Here is a 21228-nt window from a genome sequence, read left to right as displayed (position 1 = left end):
ATACAAGGTTTTATGGACGTGCATGAATAAGAATAAAACAATGGAACCAAGGGGGGGGGGCGTGGAGGATAGTCAATTGAGTTGAGATTTTTGTTTGTGATGTGTGTTTTTTGTTATTATAAAATTAATAAATTGTATTTAAAAAGAAGAAGAAAAGGTTTCCATTCTGATTGACAATTTCTCTGCACACAAGCCCTTCACTGGGTTTGTATTACGACTTGAGAGCAAAGAATTTCTCAGGGAATCCCTCCAATTTGACTCCATAATGAGACCACTGTACTTCCCACACATGTCCTCTTGCCTCTTGAAGTCTGTGATAGATATACAGTGGTACCTCGGGTTAAGAACTTAATTCGTTCCGGAGGTCTGTACTTAACTTGAAACTGTTCTTAACCTGAAGCACCACTTTAGCTAATGGGGCCTCCTGTTGCTGCCATGCCGCCAGAGCACGATTTCTGTTCTCATCCTGAAGCAAAGTTCTTAACCTGAGGTACTATTTCTGGGTTAGTGGAGTCTGTAACCTGAAGCGTATGTAACCCGAGGTACCACTGTACACCTAAATGAACCAAAACCTCTTCTCTTACGATATGCAAGTGAGGCGCTGATTTCTGGTACGGGTAGCCTTAACAATGAACAGGGGCTACTAGTGTTGACTTCTCAAGTTGACCACTTCCCATTTGTCTGTAGGATGATGAATTATAGATGTGCTTCTATGGATTAACACTTGAGCCCCCCCCCCAAAGCACAAATGGAGGTTTGCAGCTTTGAGTCCCATTAACTATCTGTAGGGCCTGATTGCAATTCTGTGATCTTGCCTTTTACTGGGAGAAGATGCACTGGTTTTCACAGGAGGAGAGGATGCACTTATTTTTGCTTGCCATCCTTATTCTCTTTGATCCCCACTTCCTATTGTTACATAAAACTACTTACTGGAGTTCCGTGTTTTAAAATGGCATATTACTACTTTAAGTACATCACCTTGATGCCTCTATTGAAAGTGGCACGAAAGTTGTTGCTGATGGCAAAAAGGAAGGGGGTGTTGGCAAAGGGAGCAGAAGAGGAAGCAGGAAAACGGGGGGAAGCAGACGGTCTTTCTCTCACTGCCCCACTAAAGAGGATTTCTGGGCTGCCATCTGGAAACCTCAGAGCATACCTGCTATTTGTATGAACTGAGATATGAGTGGTGGAGCTGTCGCCAGGAGATTTGGAGTGAGATGTCAATGATATATGGATGACACCCAGCTTTAACACTCTGTTCCATCTGGATCAAGAGCAGTGCTATTTTTCAGGAAAAAGAGGAGCCAGAACTCACCATGAACACCTCCCTTGTTCTCTTATAATGGCAATGGCACCCACTTGAGAAGTCCCGTAACTGAGTTCCGGTGAGTTCTGGCTGAAAAAAAGTCCTGATCATGAGAGAGGGTCAAGGTATTTGTTTCCTTCTCATCTTCTGGGCATTATGGCATCCACATACACCCTCCTTGTGCCTGCCAAGACTTCCTGCGTATTCCCTCCCCCACCTTTTTAAGCAATGTTCGGGGCTTTTTGAGATGGCCTGCTTTTTTCTCCTTATTCCATTTGTTTTGGTGTATGTCTTGTCTGTTGCTTGGGAGTGAGGGTTCTGAACATTGGAAATTTTTCTTCTGCCGTATGGATATTTTGTGGTGCCTTCATATATTTCCATGTGTGTCCCTGGACTCAAAAAGTTTGGGGAGCCTTCCTTTACTGCACTGTGATGTTTTCCAATCTGTGCATCTGTGCATCTCTCTCCTGTCAGTAGTTTAAGACTAAACATATAGGGCCTGATTAAAACTGATGTGTCTCTCTTACATACTTGCATGTACACACCCCTTCATCATTCCTCCACGCTTTAACAATCCATCCAGGAAAACTCAAATATGATGACAATCCCCAGCCCAGATAGATTGCACAAACAGTGGTACCTTGGGTTACATACGCTTCAGGCTACATATGCTTCAGGTTACAGACTCCGCTAACCCAGAAATAGTGCTTCAGGTTAAGAACTTTGCTTCAGGATAAGAACAGAAATCGGGCTCCGGCGGTGCGACAGCAGCAGGAGGCCCCATTAGCTAAAGTGGTGCTTCAGGTTCAGACAGTTTCAGGTTAAGAACGGACCTCCAGAACGAATTAAGTACTTAACCCAAGATACCCCTGTACAGTCCACCCAGACTGCATAGTTCCGGTGCAGTGTTTTTAAATGCTCTCCTATCTATACAAAATGTTGAATGGCACTCTAGGATGCAGCTTGAAGTTAAGCTGAATAGAAGAAAAATAGCGCTGAGTTTTGAAGGACAGAACTAGAGAGAGGTGTTTGAGCTTTAGGAATATCTGGTTAAATATTTGCCAGCAGGGAAGGCATTGTGCAGAGCCCTTATGAGTTCTAACATTTCAACATGCGGGCATTTCCATAAAACATACAAAGCCCTGGGCAGTTGCCTTGTCTGGTCCATTGCTAATCTGGCCTCAAACACATTGTCCAGTTTGGCAGAATTGACTTTTGAGATTCACCCAATGCCTTTTGGCCTTCAGAACTGGGCCACGTAGATTCCTTTATTACCTAATTTACATCATTCTCCGTGGGCTGCAGTGCCAATTTATATAGAGAAGCTAAAACGAATTTTGCTTCTATGAGCACCACTTCCCTAAACCGCTGGCTGGGCTTCTATAGGGATCTGAAGGGGCTGTGGACTTGGGTAGCAGAGCTGTTGTTGAAGGCAAGGGATAGATAGGGTGGGGGGCGAAGGGACCTAAACATGAGGCCTGCAGTAATTGTGAAACACAAATTGCTACCTTCTTCCTCCCGTCTTTAATATGTATCCTAACTGGAGTGTTTTCAGCTGCTGCTCATCCTCTGACTTGTCTACATTGGCTTGCAGCTGCTCTCCAGTGCTTCTAATTAGGGTTGTTCTCCCCCCCCCCCCAGTCCTGCCTGGAGATGCTTAGGGATTGAACTTGTGGCCTCTGTATGCAAAGCAGATGCTCTGCTACTCAGGTGTAGTTCAGTCGGTAGAACATGAGACTCCTGATCTCACGGATGTGGGTTCGAGCCCCACGTTGGGCAAAAGACCCCTGCCTTGCAGGGGGTTGGACTAGTACGTTTCTGAGCACAATTCAAAGTGTTGGTGTTGACCTTTAACGCCCTAAACTGCCTCGGTCCAGTATATCTGAATGAGCGTCTCCATCCCCATCATTCTGCCCGGACACTGAGATCCAGCACCAAGGGCCTTCTGGCGGTTCCCTTGCTTCGAGAAGCCAAGTTACAGGGAACCAGGCAGAGGGCCTTCTCAGTAGTGGCGCCCGCCCTGTGGAACGCCCTCCGCCAGATGTCAAAGAAATAAACAACTATCTGACATTCAGAAGACATCTTAAGGCAGCCCTGTTCAGGGAAGTTTTTAATGTGTGACATTTTAGTGTATTTTTTATCTCTGTGGAAGCCGCCCAGAGTGACTGGGGAAACCCAGCCAGATGGGCTGGGTACAAATAATAAATTATTATTATTATAGATGACCATAGCTCGCAACGCTTCCCTTTTTTAAAAGGGAAATTCCCTTATTCCGAATAGGATTCCTTGCAAGAAAAGGGAAAAGTTGACAGCTATGTAGATGACCCTTGTGGTCCATTCCAGCTCTACAGTTCTACATTTTGCGGTTCCTCAGAAGCAATGCACTCATTTTCAAAGGAGCCTTTTCACATACTCAGACTTGCTCAGGATTTTTTGCAGAGGCGATAATAGCTGTGTTGATAAAGGTACATGTAAAGGGAATCTTAAGTGGTCCAGCACTGACTGGAACATAAGTAGCGTTCCCACTGGGTGAGATTCCATGATGAAGAGTGTGCCTCTTTTAGGGAGCTTGCCATATACTACTACAACGACTAATTTATTATTATTTATACCCGCCCATCTGGCTGGGTTTCCCCAGCCACTCTGGGCAGCTCCCAATCAAATACAGTGGTACCTCGGGTTAAGAACTTAATTTGTTCTGGAGGTCCATTCTTAACCTGAACCTGTTCTTAACCTGAAGCACCACTTTAGCTAATGGGACATCCTGCTGCCGCCGCACCGCTGGCACGCAATTTCTATTCTCATCCTGAGGTAAAGTTCTTAACCCAAGGTACTATTTCTGGGTTAGCAGAGTCTGTAACCTGAAGCATCTGTAACCTGAAGTGTCTGTAACCCGAGGTACCACTGTATTAAAAACACAAGACAGCATTAAACATTAAAAACTTCTCTAAACAGGGCTGCCTTAAGATGTCTTTTAAAAGTAGGATAGTTGCTTATTTCCTTGACATCTGATGGGAGGGCGTTTCACAGCGCGGGTGCCACTACTGAGAAGGGCCTCTGCCTGGTTCTCTGTAACCTCATTTCTCACAGTGAGGGAACCGCCAGAAGGCCCTTGGAGTTGGACCTCAGTGTCTGGGCTGAACAATGGGGGTGGAGACACTCCTTCAGGTATACTGGGCCGAGGGCTACTTTCTCTCTGAGACATCTCAACGAGCTTATCTCCAGATAAGATGTGGTGTTTATGTGTGTGCACATGTGCACAAATATTTAAATATACTGATTGGGTTTTTTAAATGAAATTTTGGTATTAAAAAAAAATAAATTTAAAAAATGTTGTCAGAGCTGCCCAAGATCCCAGCTCACAAAGGACCAACGCCGCTTCATTGTTAAGTACGAAAGTCTTTATTGAAGTTCAGTTTCACTTCCACAGCCGCAGCGTGCAGCTCTACGTCTCAAACTCTAGACCGCTGAAGCTCCGTCTGAATCTCCTCCCCCCAGACACCAGTTTAAGACTCTAGCCTTGCTCCACCTCTTCCTCTGCTCTTTCCTCCTCTGGTTCCGCCTGTCCGTCGGGGTCTCGCCCTTTCTAGACTCTTCTGACGCTGACTCCCCTGAGTCTTCCCCCTCCCTCCGGCGGGCTTTAGGAGCTGGTTCCCAATCCGGGTCTCCTGCTGTCCCTCGCGCCTGTACGTTTGAACTTGGCGCGCGCGCCCAGCCGGCAACTTTCCTCCTGACCATTTCACTGCTGCTGTCACTGCTTCCCCCTTCGGGGAGGCTAGCTGCAACTGACCTCCCCTCCGTTCCCCCACTCTCCGATGGAGGCGTGGTCAGCCCTGACTCATCTTCTCTCCCCGCTGGAGGAGACGCTGGTCCTGACACATGTGACTCTTCCCCCCCACTACGCTCTGGTGGGGAAACTGGTCCTGATCCCCCGCTGCTGCTTCGGGGTTCCCCGCTGGCTCCTTGTTTCTGGCGCGTCCCCCCTGGGACCCCCCTTGCCCTGACCATCGGCGCCCCCTTCTGGGAATCTTCTGATTCGCTGGAGAAGCTCGTGGAATCTCTCAGGTCACTGTCATACTCCCCTACGCTGCCCTCGGATTCTTCCCCTTCGCTCTCCATTTCCTCTCTCCCCTGTGCTCCTGCTCCCGAGCCCCTGACAAATGTGTTTCCCCCCCTTGGGGTGGGATCTGCAGTCTGCAGGGTGGGAAGCTTAGCTCTTCCCTCTCCAACCACAGTCTCAACAAGGTTTGCCTCCCTGAAGCTGCTATTAGTCCCCATCAGTAGTTTCCTTTCTTTGCACTGGATATATTTTGCGTCCCCCCTTTGCTGAGTGCCTACGGAATGTGTAACGAGCATAATGTTTTCCTCAGGAAATTTACAGTTTTTAACTGGTGCGGATTTAAGGTGTTGCTTGGCAAACAGGCAATTATTACGAAATCCATATTGATCAAGTTTCCTGAACCAAAATGCATCGTGTGGCATCATCTTGTCTCTTCTTGACCTTCAACTGGTTTTTGCATCTGTCCTGGGATCCCTGTTTTATCTACAGGCCCTCTTGCGGCATCAGTCTAGTACTGTTTTGAAGCAACCTCAAGGATGTTTATAGTGGGGAAATAAATCTGCTCATTTTCCTGGGCTACTTCCCAGCTGACACTCGTGCGTTATTGCGCTTATGCCAGCATCTTTCGCTTTTTCTCTTCCATTCACTTTGTTTATTTGATGTGCTTTCCACAAGTGTTGCACTTAGGATGCCTCATCGACTTATCCCAACCAACTCCATCAGAGCATCAGTGTGTGCAGTTGCTTATTACATGGGTTCCGGACATCTACCTCAGAGATGCTGCCTTTTTTTCTGTCATTGAAACTCAGATAGGACTGTTCAGATATTGTCAGCAGACCTTCCACTGAATGGCCGACTTCAGCAGGGGGCAGAGCCAGCTGGTATGTTGCTATTGTGTATGGGACCAGTAGATGTGTCTCCACTTCCCAGTCCAATGAGCGGAGGGAGGGGCACATCTGAAAGGAGTTGTGAGCAAGGCTGATGCCATGACTCTTCCCCACTCAACCAGCACTTTGGTGGGTGCCAAAATCCCATGCAGTTAGTCCCGTCTTATGCTGCACACATGTTCTGCATCCACTTGCGACTGCGGCATAAGTAAAATGGCTCCCATGTGGGCAGGTGAGCATGCCAACTGACTGCTCCCCTAATGTTTGCAACCTTTTGACAAGAGAGGAGGCAGTAGGGAGAGACAAACACACATCTTCCATTTGTTTTCTGTGTATCCAGAATCCTAAATAGATGCAACCAGTGTGGGGACAACCTTGGGGCCAGGATGCCATAGACCTTATTTACAAGTTGCGCAAGTTAGCAGCCATTGCACAGGAGCCATCTAGTTGCTGCTTTGGGATCGCAGATTCCTTTCTGGCATCGCCTGTCCCTGTTTTTTCTGATGGAGGCCAAAAGGTGACGTGCTGGAAGGAAATATGCCCTGTGGACTTGAGCCCAAATGGCTGTTTAACACTCTCTGAATTTGAGTGTGCTTCCGCTGAGGATAACAGAGGCCAGTGACTCTGAGGAAGAGAGGGAATCTGTTCCCAATAATTTTATTTATTTTGGCGCGGCACATTGAATACAATGAGCTCTGGGGCTTGGTCAGAACAGAGAACGGCTGTGTGTGTGTGTGTGTGTGTAGGCAGATGTGTGGCCGGAATGCTGTGATGCCACAGGCTTTGGTGTCGCAGAAAAGAGGATGAATTGGAGGCATCCGTGACATTGGCACATTAATATGATTAATGACACAGCTTAATTTGCATGGGTGATTCATCTGTACACAAAAGAGAATTCTCAAATTAGTGGCTTTCTGGCAAAGGCAAGTGACTTTGAAAGGATTTGTCTCAGAGGGAAGAGCAAGAAAGGAGGAATTATTATTATTATTATTATTATTATTATTATTACTGAAAAATTAAGAAAAGGAATAGTGTTGCTGTGCATTCTTCTGGATGAGATCTAATGAGATTATGACCCAAATTGGAAATATTTAATATCTTTTATCACTATAAATTATGTATGCACAATCTGCTTAGCTGCCTTCCCTCCCATAAGTCAGGGATGAGTTAATTTGACTCTAAGACAGGGATTAATATCATTTAGGCCTTTTCTCTGATTACTTTAAAAACACAGCTGAAATTATAATGAACTGCCCAAGTCAAACAGATACAGCCAGTGATGCTGTAACTTGACTGAGAAATCTCTTATGTAAGCCACAAGAGGGCACCCTTGCTACGCTAAACCCAGACAGCCACATCACACGCTTGCGGTGTTTACTCTTAAAAATATATATTTTATAGAAATGCAGTTATTTAACCTGCTGTTGATTTTTTTAAAATAAAAAAACCTAATCCTTAACCCCAGGGTTGTTTGAAACACCAGTGATCATAGAGTTTATTGTTATATGCTGCCCCTGGGTAGCTTGCTTTCGATGCAATAAAAGAAACCAAACTTTTGTGTGTGGATTCTGTATGGAGTAATGCCTGCTATGTGCTACCAAGGCAGACAACATACAGCAGCACAGTGGGCAGATAGGTGCAAGCTGTGTTCCTCAAGTGTCTTCAGGTACCTTGAGAACAGTGCATGAGATTTTTGTTCCTGCTAAAATACAGAATGGGCTTTCCTTTCACTAGCTCAGGAATCGGACCACCACTGGTGATCTCTGAACCATCTTGGAGGTGGAGGAGGGGCACAGCTCAGTTCAGGGGCAGGCAGGTTCATCCGTTTCTGCTCAATTTCAGTTTTGCTTGTGTTCATAAATCTGTTCCATCCCAGACCTAGTCCTCTCCATCTCAGGTGAATGTAGCATACTGCATGGCTGAGTGCTAGGCAGAACAACGTAATGTATGACCAAAGAACTTGAGGTTTTCAAGTACAACAACTTTTGTACTCATGGAAAGAAGAAGAAGAGTTTGGATTTGATATCCCGCTTTATCACTCCCCTTCAGGAGTCTCAAAGCGGCTAACATTCTCCTTTCCCTTCCTCCCCCACAACAAACACTCTGTGAGGTGAGTGGGGCTGAGAGACTTCAGAGAAGTGTGACTAGCCCAAGGTCACCCAGCAGCTGCATGTGGAGGAGCGGGGAAGCGAACCCAGTTCCCCTGATTACGAGACTACCGCTCTTAAACAAAACACCACACTGGCTCTCAAAATAGGACCCAGTAGGAATTGCTGTGGTAGAAAGTTGCATGCTTTTTGTGCAATACTCAGCAAGGGTACCAAGGTGGCTGGTACACAATGGAATTTATAGAGGACAGAGATAAGCCAAAGAGATAAGCCATGAAGCTGGTGGACTCTTCTTTGTTAAAGGTTTTAACAAGGGAGACAAAGCAGGTGATTTCCTACTTTGACAGAGGCTCAGGCTAGATGCCCTTTGAGATCTCTGCCAACTCTGTGACAGCGGAAAAGAAAAGTAGCCACCAAATTCAAAATAAATATGACTTTGTCCACTATGTGCTGTGGACCAGCGACCAGGAATTACCACCAGGTTCTACAAGTGAGCTTCTCCAAGTAAGCCAGCTGGCCATTATTCATGGTAGAGGGCCGGCCCTACCACTGGGCAGAATGAGGTGGCTGCCTCAGGCGGCAGAGGTTGAGAGGCTGGGGAATGGTGGTGAGGTGTTAGAAGACACTGCTATGTGTCGCCTGCATGGCTAGTCTTCCAGTCTCAAATCCAGTGTCCTATCCCCAGTGTTGAAACATTGATTCAGCTGCCAGTTCTGCAGGCTTCCATATGTGCGTTGTTTGTGTGAGGGGCACCTTGCCTTTTGCCGACAAACAAGACAACACAAGATGTCTTGTGTTGCCCCAACTGGGTTAGATGTAAGCAGTTCTTAAGCTCCTTAATTCCTTGTTTCTACTCAATGGGAGTAGCCACGCATTGAGACAACAAGTTCTGAAATCTGGAAGGAACATGTGACACTGTTTTACACTGGGCAGATCACTTCTCCTCCCCAACTAGCAGTGTCTACTCCAGCCAACATGGCGCCCTGTTACTGGACTCCAGCATCCATCTAGTAGACCATCTAACCATCTAGCTCAGTTGGTTAGAGCATGGTTCTCCTAGCCCCAAGGTCATAGGTTTGATCTCTTTATGGGATAGCTGCGTATTCCTGCATTGCAGGCGGTTTGACTGGATGAACCCCAGGGTCTACAATTCCATGATTCTGTGATCAGCCTGCCAGCTGATGATGAGAACTGTAGCCCAACAATATCTGGAAGAAGAAGAGTAGAAGAAGAGTTTGGATTTGATATCCCGCTTTATCACTATCCTAAGGAGTCTCAAGGGACACGGGTGGCGCTGTGGGTTAAACCACAGAGCCTAGGACTTACTGATCAGAAGGTCTGTGGTTTGAATCCCCGCGACGGGGTGAGCTCCCGTTGCTCAGTCCCTGCTCCTGCCCACCTAGCAGTTCAAAAGCACGTCAAAGTGCAAGTAGATAAATAGTTACTGCTCCGGCGGGAAGGTAAATGGCATTTCCGTGCGCTGCTCTGGTTCTCCAGAAGCGGCTTAGTCATGCTGGCCACATGACCCGGAAGCTGTACATCGGCTCCCTCGGCCAATAAAGCGAGATGAGCGCCGCAACCTCAGAGTCGGCCACGACTGGACCTAATGGTCAGGGGTCCCTTTACCTTTACCTTTAAGTAGTCTCAAAGTGGCTAACAATCTCCTTTCCCTTCCTCCCCAACAACAAACACTCTGTGAGGTGAGTGAGGCTGAGAGACTTCAGAGAAGTGTGACTAGCCCAAGCAGCAGTTGCATGTGGAGGAGCGGGGAAGTGAACCCGGTTCACCAGATTATGAGTCCACCACTCTTAAGGCAGCATGTTGGCCTTTGTATGTTCTGACTGGCAATGGCTCTCCAGAGAGAAGGCTTTTTAGGACTCAAGATTATCTGAACAGAAATGCTAAGGATAGAGCCTGAAATCTTTTGCGAGCAAGGTGTGTGCTTCAGACAGTCTGAACCATGTTGTGTTGTGTTAATTGTGTGGCCAAACCCACCAAACAAAGATGTCCAAGCAGTTCAAGGAGGAGATAGCAGTTGAACCTGCTTTTGCTACAAGCTTATACTTGATTCAGAAGAGACATTATATTTGAATGATGTTGGTACACGAGGATTACAATGGCAAAAGCGAATAATGCACAGAGGTTGTGCACTCACGAGTTTACTTGTTTACTCACGAGTAGTCTTTCTTGGGCATTCAATGGGATTTATTCATTGTATGTAAATTTAGGTCCAAAGTCCAATTAAAAAAAGCCAGTCCGGTTTTTGTTTTTTTTAAAGTAGAACAAAACAGGGATAATTAGGCCTTTAGGGATTTATAGCTAAATATCCATTACAGTTCACATTTGTTTAGCCCATTTAAAAGGGCAAACTCGGTTGGACAGCAGGTTAATGGTAAGTGAGTTTCCGTTTTTTAATTCATCACTTACTTGCCTTGATGGTTTTAAAATCTACCTGATCAGCAGCAATTTGAGGTGTTTTGTCTCCCATCCTCTGCTTGTTTCCTCTGAGCTCTTTAGTATGTTTAATTCATTTACATAAAAGTTAAGCATTAATCCATATCTTCTGTGCTCTTGTTTTAACAGCCCTCATTCTGTAATAGTTAAAAACGCAGTGTGCCTGCTTATTTCATTGATATAAATAAGGATAAGTAAGCAGTTCTTAAAAGGGAGAGGGGGAGAAGACGGGGCACTTCTTTTTAAAGAGGCGCACAAGCTGGGGAACAATTTAGAATTAAATCCACATTCATAAATTCCTTAATTGGCATAGTCATCATCTTTAATTGCTCATTATAAAGGATACCATAAAATGTGATGGGAGTAAATTGTTAGCAGATGATATTATGGGGGGCTATAAAAATGCATTTTGTAATATGTAAATATTGATGGGGGGAACGTTCGGCATTTAGCGGGGAGAAATAATGTGATTTAGAAAGTGATTGTAATCAAAAACTAAACTGCAGCTCTTCAGCTATGAGCACAAGTCATTTCATTGGAGAACTGGCACCAAAATCTCATGAGCTACATTGCAACTCCATTATCTTTCTGGGGCACAAATGCACAGTTCTTTGTGAATCCCTTTGTCACCTGAATGCCCGCAGCTCTGGTAAGCGTGCAATGTCAGTGGAAAGGGATACAGAAAACTGTGTCACACGGTCTCTTATGTATTGAGCATGCTGCGCTGTGATCAGGCTTACCGTAAGTAGTATTCTAAATGCCCTGTAGCTGTGGTGGCCAGCCATACAGAGTAGACGTCTCTCAAAAGTACCAGTAAGGAGAGAATCCCGTCCTCTTATCATGTGATCTCCCAAAGTTTAACTACTGGAGTAAGACCTCGAACTAGTGTGCTTTGAAGCCATGGATCCAGCACATTGACTTTTCCTGTTGCCGTTAAATCAAGTTGCTGTGCATCGCTGGGTTGGGCTCATGGAAGCATGTGAATGGAGCTCCAGGTTCATATATTTCCATAGTATGGTGCCAAGGCTGTAGGGCAGACTTCCCCAACTTGGTGCCCTCCAGACACTTTGGAGGGCGGCTGCCATCAGCCCCAGCCAGCGCTAACAGCCCCAGGTTGTGGACACCTGCTCTAGGGAAGGGCTGTGTTTGCAAACTGCAATGCCCCAGTAGAGTTCTTTGCTATTAAAAGGTCATGTGTGAGCTTGTTGTTTACGCTGTGTGTTAGTCAATACAGTGGTACCTCGGGTTACATACGCTTCAGGTTACAGACTCCACTAACCCAGAAATAGTACCTCAGGTTAAGAACTTTGCTTCAGGACGAGACCAGAAATCGTGCTCCGGCGGCGTGGCGGCAGCGGGAGGCCCCATTAGCTAAAGTGGTGCTTCAGGTTAAGAACAGTTTCAGGTTAAGAACGGACCTCTGGAATGAATTAAGTACTTAACCCAAGGGTGGCGCTGTGGGTTAAACCACAGAGCCTAGTACTTGCCGATCCGAAGGTTGGCGGTTTGAATCCCTGCAACGGGGTGAGCTCCCGTTGCTCGGTCCCAGCTCCTGCCCACCTAGCAGATCGAAAGCATGTCAAAGTGCAAGTGGATAAATAGGTACCGCTCCGGCGGGAAGGTAAGCGGCAATTCCGTGCGCTGCTCTGGTTCGCCAGAAGCTGTTAATCCTTCTGGCCACATGACCCGGAAGCTGCACGCCGGCTCCCTCGGCCAATAAAGCGAGATGAGCGCTGCAACCCCAGAGTCGGTCACGACTGGACCTAATGGTCAGGGGTCCCTTTACCTTTATCGCTGTATTGGGCTTCCCAGAGTCACTTTGTCTGATGCAAAGGGCAGCCTCACAGATTGTTAAAAGGAATGTTTCCCCCTGCAAAGGAAAGAGGCATTTTTAAGGCCAAGATATCTCTCCTCTCACTTTGTTTTGCCTTCGTTAGGTACCTTTATGTAATGAAAATCGGGGGGGGGGGGAGATGCAAAAGAGAAGAGAACTCTTCCACTTTATAATGGCAGAGGCAGATTTAGGGGAATGTGACTGGCTCCCCAGCTCAGGGTGCAGGGACTAAGGGGGCACCTTTCCACCTGCTTCCCAAAGCCTACTACAGTGGTACCTTGGGTTACATACGCTTCAGCTTACAGACTCCGCTAACCCAGAAATAGTACCTCGGGTTAAGAACTTTGCTTCAGGATGAGAACAGCAGGAGCAGGAGGTCCCATTAGCTAAAGTGGTGCTTCAGGTTAAGAACAGTTTCAGGTTAAGAATGGACCTCCAGAACAATCTAAGTTCTTAACCTGAGGTACCACTGTATGTGTTTACCTCTAGAAGAAGGCGTGAGGGCTCTAGGACCCTGCCAGAGCCTTGCCCCTCCGTCCCAAATGTATTACTTAGTTATTTTGAAACATTTATCTTACTGTAACTAGTTTTTAAGACTGTTCTGCACCAAAAGTTTGAAACTCAATTCTTGTGGGTGAAAGAATTCATTACTACACAAGAATTGAGTTTCATACTTTTGCTGCGGAACAGTCTATTGTGTGTTACAATACACATGCAGAGTTTAAGAATGCACAGAATATTTGCTTTATATTGGCTTTGGAAGGAGCCAGAACATGAACATACATTATAGTGCTACAGTAGTTCTGTTGTGGGCATTATGTCTCTGAATACCAGTTGCTGGGATCACAGGTGGCGTGAGTGTTATTGTGCTCTGGTCTTGCTTTTGGGCTTCCCCTAGCCAACCAGTTGGCTGCTGTGAGAAGAGGGTGTGGGAGAAGATGAGCCATTGGCTTGATCCAGAAGGCTGTTCTTAGAGCAAAGGGGCCCCAAGGTTATCTGAGCTGGCTGTAAAGATTTGTTGCATAAAATACATAATCAAGGTGGGCACAGATTGGCAAGAATTACCTGTTTTTAAGCTGGGAGAGTGCATGGTTGCACCCTTTTATTAACTTTGGGGATATCTTTGTATCACTGACACAAAGCTCTTTGGGTGTATAACCGGAGTTAAAAATGAATAGGTACAAAAATTGATATTGCCAAGTCACTGACACTGTGCTGTTAAAATAAGGCCTGTAGACTTTCTTCATAGAATGTTGCTGTGGAATTTTCTTGCTCTGAAGATGTGGCACTGTGCAACAATAGTTTTACAAAGTTTCTGCCAGCACCTGTCTAAGCCCTCACTAATTGCTGCCTAATTTTGTTTTTTCTCTAGACCCTGGATGTGGAGGAAAGCTTGGGAATTGCTGAAATGCTTGTGCCTATTTTCAAATGGGAATTTGGATTTACTGCAGGATATGTACACTGATAAATCTGTTTAACTACAGTCAAAACCTGGAAAAGGGGCTAAGGTAAGGGGAATGCTTCATCTTTTTAATAGACTATGAGGGTTCCTGGAATGTCTGATGGGTAATATTAATAACCTTCAATTGACGTTACACAGGTGACTGATTTGGGAACGTGGAAAAACATGATTTGGAATGCATTTTTTTGGAGCGCTGTTACTCTGCTCTGATTACCTGGTTCTAAAGATTCAGTCCTACTTTTTTCAGAGTTGCTTCTTGTTCCTGAGAGATTTCTCTTCATATTCCTGGGCTACACCCAGTACCAAATTTTGAAAATACCAGTGTAAATCTAGAAATATTCTCCAAACCCAGATATGCAGGACCAGGGCCACCTCTATCAGTACCTGGCATCCTTGGGCAGTTATCAGAGCACCTGAGGCAGACCCCAACACCAGGATCTGCCCCCCCCATGGATCCTGCTGCCTGAGGCAGTCACCTCACTTTGCCTCATGGGTGGGCTATCCCTGGAGCAACTGGAGTAATTGTTTTTCTGGCCTGTCACTCTGAGCTGCACCAAGTGGCTGGGTCTTGGCACTCCTTTCCTATCTGACAGTGCTCCCAACCTAGCATCACTCTGAGGAGCTCTGGGGAAATTGAAAGGTTGGCTAGACTCAGCTGCCTAGCGTTGCCTCCCCAGCCAGGTGTGTCCAGCAGGGTCCTGACAGAGGAGGATGACCACTGGAGGACACTTTGTCCAGGTCTTCTTCCAACCTGGAGCCAGCCCTGTGCATGGCCTAGTTACTCAGTGAGGGCAAGGCACTCTGCAGATGTCCAGAGGTGCTTGCACCTCCATTATGGCATTGCATGCTAAGTCCTGGCCTTAAAATGCATTGCAGAGGGGTTGAGCTCTTGTTAGCGCTGTCTGAAATTATGTCCCTGGCTCCATACAGAAAGATTGAGCAAAGCCAAAGCTGGGACTTGCTGGGATTCACAGAATTTATGTTCTCCAGTCAACTGTCTGATACTGCTTAAGAGACAGCAACCCCTTCCATCTAGGGGCCTGACCTCCCATCTCACCACCACACTCATCACAGGTTATAGTTCTGGTTCATGCCATGGAATATCTAATTCATATTGTGGCCACATTGTTGCTTGGATGTAAGCCAGTGTCCTGTTCAGCCAGAAGGTCCAGATGGCAAAGCAGCAATCTTTGGCCGGGGTCCAGAGCAATGGTACTTTGGATGTTTTCATGCCACACAATTTCCATTCTGTCCTTTTAAAATCTCTTTCCCTCTCTCTTCCCTGTGGCATCATTTCTGTAATTTAAAACCAGTGTTGTTCAGGTTTTCTAGACCTAGGACTAGGGATAATTCAGATGAAAATGGAAACGGGAGCACAAATTCCCCATCTTTAATCGTTTGTCCCATGTCTGGACCGCAAATCAACCCAGTGAATATGATCAGTATTTGCTGCTGCTGCTGTTGCTTTCAATCTGCCACTGATGTTTTTATATGTGTTGGAAGCCACCCAGACTGGCTGGGGCAACCCAGCCAGATGGGCAGGGTATAAATAATAAAATTATTATTATTATTATTATTATTATTATTATTATTATTATTATTAGTGATGTGTAATTGATTGCACCCCCCATCTGCACTGTGTTTCCTTTGCCTTGAAATGGGTTGAAATAATGTCAAGACTTATGTAATCTATGTCTCAAATTACATATATTATGCTGTTATGTAACTTGTCCACAGCAGACATCAACAAGAATAGCATAATTCTTGATGGAATACAAACTGCAGCAGAAAAGAAACAGCGCTGCAAGTGATGGATATAGGATAGAGTAGAAAATGATGCCCAACCCATAAATCCAACCACTAAAATAAAAATAAAAGTATCTCTCTACATCAGGGGTTAGGAACCAGTGTCCCTCCAGGTGTTCTTGGACTACAACTTCCATCATCCTTGACCATTGGTTATGCTGGCTGGAATGGATGGGAGTTGGGATCCAACAGCATCAGCAGCACCACAAGTTACCCACCTCCCCCCTCTCTCTCACACACAAACCACTTTTCGTCATCTTTCATTTCCCCAGAAGATAGTCATAGCAGTGCTGGTTTGAGCTACCATGGCTGATCCGTTGCAGACCAGTGATTTGAATGGTCTGTTCCAAAACGTTACTTAAAAGAAATCCCATGTATTTTATTTGTATGCGTGTGTTGTAAAGATCTCATGCTGAGCCATGCCCAGCCCTTCGAACAGAATCACACCCAGAGACCCTTTCAGCTGTGTATATGGAGGAAGCCTCAGCTGCTATTCTGAATCCCTTCTTATTATGAGACACGGCTGGTAGCGAATTGATCTTGGCTTAGGTGCAAATTTGATTCCATCCCCTTAAGTATTATGTTTTTAATAATCCATTCCAATTAATTTCCAGTCTGTCACCAGCACCCCCTTTTGGAGCTTTCCCCTTTTTCTTTTACATTACTCCCAAATTATATATTGTCCGTCTCACTCATTGTCTTCCTTTCCCCCACCCCTTCCCCGCTGCCTGCAGGATGAGGTCTTGTGCCAAATCAATGCTTCCGTCTCAGTGGCTGTTCCTGGCATATGTGTTAATGGTGTGCTGTAAATTGTTGTCCGCGACTAGCCACCATCCCCGGGGGCACCCAGGTAGGAGCTTTTAAACTCATTACGCGCCGCCGAGGCCAATTAATAACACTCTCTGAATGTTAGCGTCCACTTTTTAGCCATGGATAATTGATGAAGCTGTTGACACTGCGCTGCAATCGGAGCAGGAAAGGTTATGAACACATGTGTACGGAAAAAGAAAGAAAGAAAGGGATGAGTTATTGCTCAGATTTCAAAAGAGTTCATGGTAACGTTTATGTCGGGCAGTTTCCCAAGTGATTTCAAAACATCTTCCCGGTTTGGGGTGTTTTTCTTTGTTTCTCCTTTGTAACCAAAAGCAAAATAGATCTCAATTTCGTATAGCAGAAAATAAACCCTTTTGTTACAGAAAATGAAGGTAGGTAGGGGAGAGGGGAGAAAAAATAATAATGATAGCTTACTAGTGATGTTTCACACGTTAGTTTCCTCTCCTTCATGTGATAAGCTGATTACTCTAACAAAATAAATTCCGTTTTTAGAGCAGCTGTGATGGCCCTGCACAGTTGACAGGCTCTGTAGGATGTGAAAAACAGACCGGGTTTTCCCAGATGAAGAGATCAGTTATGGGAGGGGGGGGGGGGAGATGCAATACCTGGGTTAAGGAATCTTCCGAGAGAGGGTTTAGTGGGTAGGAACCTCCTGAGACCACTTGCTCACCAACCTAGGGATTTCAGCCAGAATCATATGCATGCCCAAATCTGTTGAACTGAAGACTGTGTCTCCCCACAGTAGTCTCTTCTGTGGGCTGTGGGAGCTGCCAGCCTGCTGAAGCGTTCTCCCTTTCTGTAAACGAAAGCTACTTGGCTCACCTGAGAATTTGGTGTAGAAGGTTTTGGACTTTGAGCCATAAGTGCTTGCCAGGCAGGACAGAACCATTTTGCTCGCTTCCCAGTCGGCGGGTTGCTGTTGCTTACCAGGAGAAGGCAGGGTTAGATGGGTGCTCTGCAAGCACACTGCCAGGAGCGCCAGATTGGCTCTGCTGGTGCATTTGCACCACGCTGACCTCCCTGCTGCCATGCCACTCCTAGTAATTAACAGGGACCCCCACCTGCCAGGATGGTAGCATGGCAGCCCTGCCCCACCAGGATTTCTGTATTTCCCCCTCTGTTTGTTTGGCCTTTCCTGGGGTTCAAATCCCTGTGGACTGGTAAAGAGTGCCTTGAGCCTCACTTGAGTTGCAGGGGTTGTTGTGGGAATAAACAAGACAGACTTTTCAAAGTCCTTTGTATGGTGTGTTTGTGTGTTTGTGCGTGTGTGAGAGAGAGAGGGGGGGGGGAGAGGAAGTGCAATGCTCACTCCAATATTCTGAGCAGCTCTAAATTCCAAAGGTGCAACACTTTCCCAAGTGCGGTTTCTTTCGGACGATGTTCACTGGAGGTTTGTTGTTGTTTGAACTTATTTGTGGAAGCACAGTAGCCACCAATAGCCTTTTCCTCCATTAATTTGTCCAGTCCTCTTTTCAAGCCATTTGAGCTGATGATCACCAGTACATCTTGGTAGTGGGAGCAAATTCTATAGTTTATATGCAGCGTGAGCAAAGCAACTGCTCTGAATCTCCCAACATTCAGCTTCATTTGGATATCTACAAATGAAGTTCTAGAGTTAAAAGGGAGAGAGAAAACTTTTTCTTCTTTCACTTTCTCCACCCCATGCATAATTTTATACGCTCCTATCATGCTCCCTCTTTATGTGTCTTTTCTATAAACTGAAAAACAACAACCCAAATGTTGTAGCCTTTTCTCATAGGGGAGTTGCTCCATCTCCTTGATCTTCAAAGATGTGAGTCCAGAGTGGTTGTCCTTTTTGTTTGCTAATATGGGATAAAGATGCTTTTGAATTACGGTGCTGGAGCAGACTCTTGAGAGTCCCATGGACTGCAAGAAGATCAAACCTATCCATTCTGAAGGAAATCAGCCCTGAGTGCTCACTGGAAAGACAGATCGTGAAGCTGAGGCTCCAATACTTTGGCCACCTCATGAGAAGAGAAGACTCCCTGGAAAAGACCCTGATGCTGGGAAAGATGGAGGGCACAAGGAGAAGGGGACGACAGAGGACGAGATGGTTGGACAGTGTTCTCGAAGCTACCAGCATGAGTTTGACCAAACTGCGGGAGGGAGTGCCTGGCGTGCTCTGGTCCATGGGGTCACGAGGAGTCGGACACGACTAAACGACTAAACAACAACAAAGCGGCATGATTAGCTTAAGTCAATAAATATGTCCCTTCGAGTGATTATCTCTTTTGAAAAGCCTTTTCATGTAAGAAGGTTTCTTAGATCAGGCCATACTATTTACCTGTTTGGTCCACTATTGTCTACTCTGGCAGGCAGTGACTCTCCAGAGTCTCAGGCAGGGACTAAACCTGGGACTTCCCCATTGGATGCTAGTTTGTGTTAACACTGAGTGCAGCCTGGGTCCCTATAACTGCATCCTTGTCATAAAAAACATGCTGACGATAAACACTCCGCCCCCCAAGGAGGGATCCTGTTCCTCGGTCTATGACATAAGGCTGTGTAGTACCTATGAATATAAGGGGACGTGGGTGGCGCAGTGGGAGAGCCAGTGTGGTGTAGTGGTTAAGAGCGGTAGTCTCGTAATCTGGGGAACCGGGTTCGTGTCTCCGCTCCTCCACATGCAGCTGCTGGGTGACCTTGGGCTAGTCACACTTCTCTGAAGTCTCTCAGCCCCACTCACCTCACAGAGTGTTTGTTGTGGGGGAGGAAGGGAAAGGAGATTGTTAGCCACTTTGAGACTCCTGAAGGGGAGTGAAAGGCGGGATATCAAATCCAAACTCCTCCTCCTCCTCCCCTCCTCCTCTAAACCACAGAGCCTAGGACTTGCTGATCAGAAGGTCGGCGGTTCAAATCCCCGTGACGGGGTGAGCTCCCATTGCTCTGTCCCTGCTCCTGCCAATCTAGCAGTTTGAAAGCATGTCAAAGTTCAAGTAGATGAATAGGTACCACTCCGGCGGGAAGGTAAACGGTGTTTCCGTGTGCTGCTCTGGTTCACCAGAAGCGGCTTAGTCATGCTAGCCACATGACCCGGAAGCTGTACGCTGGCTCCCTCGGCCAATAAAGCAAGATGAGCGCCGCAACCCCAGAGTCAGCCACAACTGGACCTAAAGGCCAGGGGTCCCTTTACCTTCACCTATACCTATACCTTTACCTATGAATATAGCACTCTAGCACCACCTTGTGACTATTTATAAGCATCACAAGTGTTACGCCACAGCACATTTATTATTTTCTGCATTGCTACCCCATTCTTCAGCCAAAAGGGCTCCCAGAGCCAACTTACAAAGGAATATTATTATTATTAATAATAATAATAATACAGCCCTTGCTCTTAGACATACAATCAAAGAGACAAGGCACAAAAGGAAAAGGGGACAGGGAAGGAGGAGGAAAAAACCAAGCCCAGGGAACAGTTCTTCACAAAGTTCTTAAAACCCAGTTCAGCTGGGTTGGAAATAGCATAGGGTAAGGAGGAGGTAAAAGCATCTTCTGTCTCAGCAGAGCCAATGGACTGGCCCTGCATCTCTTCTGTACCTCTGTTGTGGCTTAATGGAGGAGCTGCTGCCAGGCCAGCATATGAGAATTTGCATTTCTAAACTGCAGTTTGTTTTCCAGTCCAGGGTACCAACCACAGAAAGAAAACCATTTATATAAGATCACATCAACTTAAAACAGGAAAGGTCTTGACATCCTGGTTATTCTGAAAAACCTGGAAAGTTTCTCCATACGCCTAGGCAGTATGGAAGGGGTATGCTTAGAGTGGCTGCCTGTGTAGGGACCCTTTGTTGTTACCATGGCAACGAGAAGAATAAACAAAACTCCCAAACTTTGAGCAGTGAAAATCTGCCAAACAAATGGTGGGACCAAAATAACCTATGCAAATGTATGCAAATCTGTTTCTTTAAACATTATCCCAGTTGCAGAAGTGGGGGGCCCCCAGAATAATTTAGAGCTTAACTTCGCTGCTGCACAAAAGCTGTAGTTTTTTTCCACATTTGTCATGTTTACATATAGTTTTATGACAATTCAGCATTCGGTTAATTAGGGTGGTTTTGAGTTTTTTTATATAAAAAAAATCTGTACCATCTGCTTTGGTACCATTTCCAAAATCACCTCATTTAGAGGCAAGTTTCCATGTTAAAAATAAACTCTTGGGAGCCTCAGTTATTATCACATTGCAACAAAAATATATATGAAATTGCTGGCATCAATTAGCACGGGAATACCTACTACCTTATCCACAAACACTCCACAACTGGGAGCCCAGCGACATGGTGATAAGTTGCTGGCGATTTCACAAGGTGGTGATTGGTGTGTGAACAATGTCTGAATGTGTAAACTTACACGAAGCCGTCACTTCGTGGTCTCGTTTTCCTCCCCCTTCCCCCACAAAAAAGTTGATGGTGGCTATTTATTTCTTGAAAATTTCCAGCTACAGTTAATGAGCAAAATTAAT

The 21228-nt window shown here is 45.9% G+C and overlaps 1 protein-coding gene across 1 annotated transcript in view; it reads left to right on the top strand.

Annotated features, from left to right (window-relative positions):
* Positions 1–21228, top strand: part of TAFA4 (TAFA chemokine like family member 4) — a 132679-nt gene that overhangs the window by 36307 nt on the left and 75144 nt on the right. Inside the window, exons 2-3 of the mRNA XM_083602571.1 lie at positions 14019–14154; positions 16649–16764. Of these exons, the coding sequence (XP_083458697.1) occupies positions 14075–14154; positions 16649–16764 (196 nt within the window). The 5' untranslated portion in view covers positions 14019–14074. The remainder of the gene's footprint in view (positions 1–14018; positions 14155–16648; positions 16765–21228) is intronic.

The sequence above is a fragment of the Podarcis filfolensis genome (assembly GCF_964270895.1).
Source record: "Podarcis filfolensis genome assembly, chromosome: 2".
In the NCBI taxonomy this organism is placed as follows: domain Eukaryota; kingdom Metazoa; phylum Chordata; class Lepidosauria; order Squamata; family Lacertidae; genus Podarcis; species Podarcis filfolensis.
This window is presented reverse-complemented; position numbering and strand designations above follow the sequence as displayed.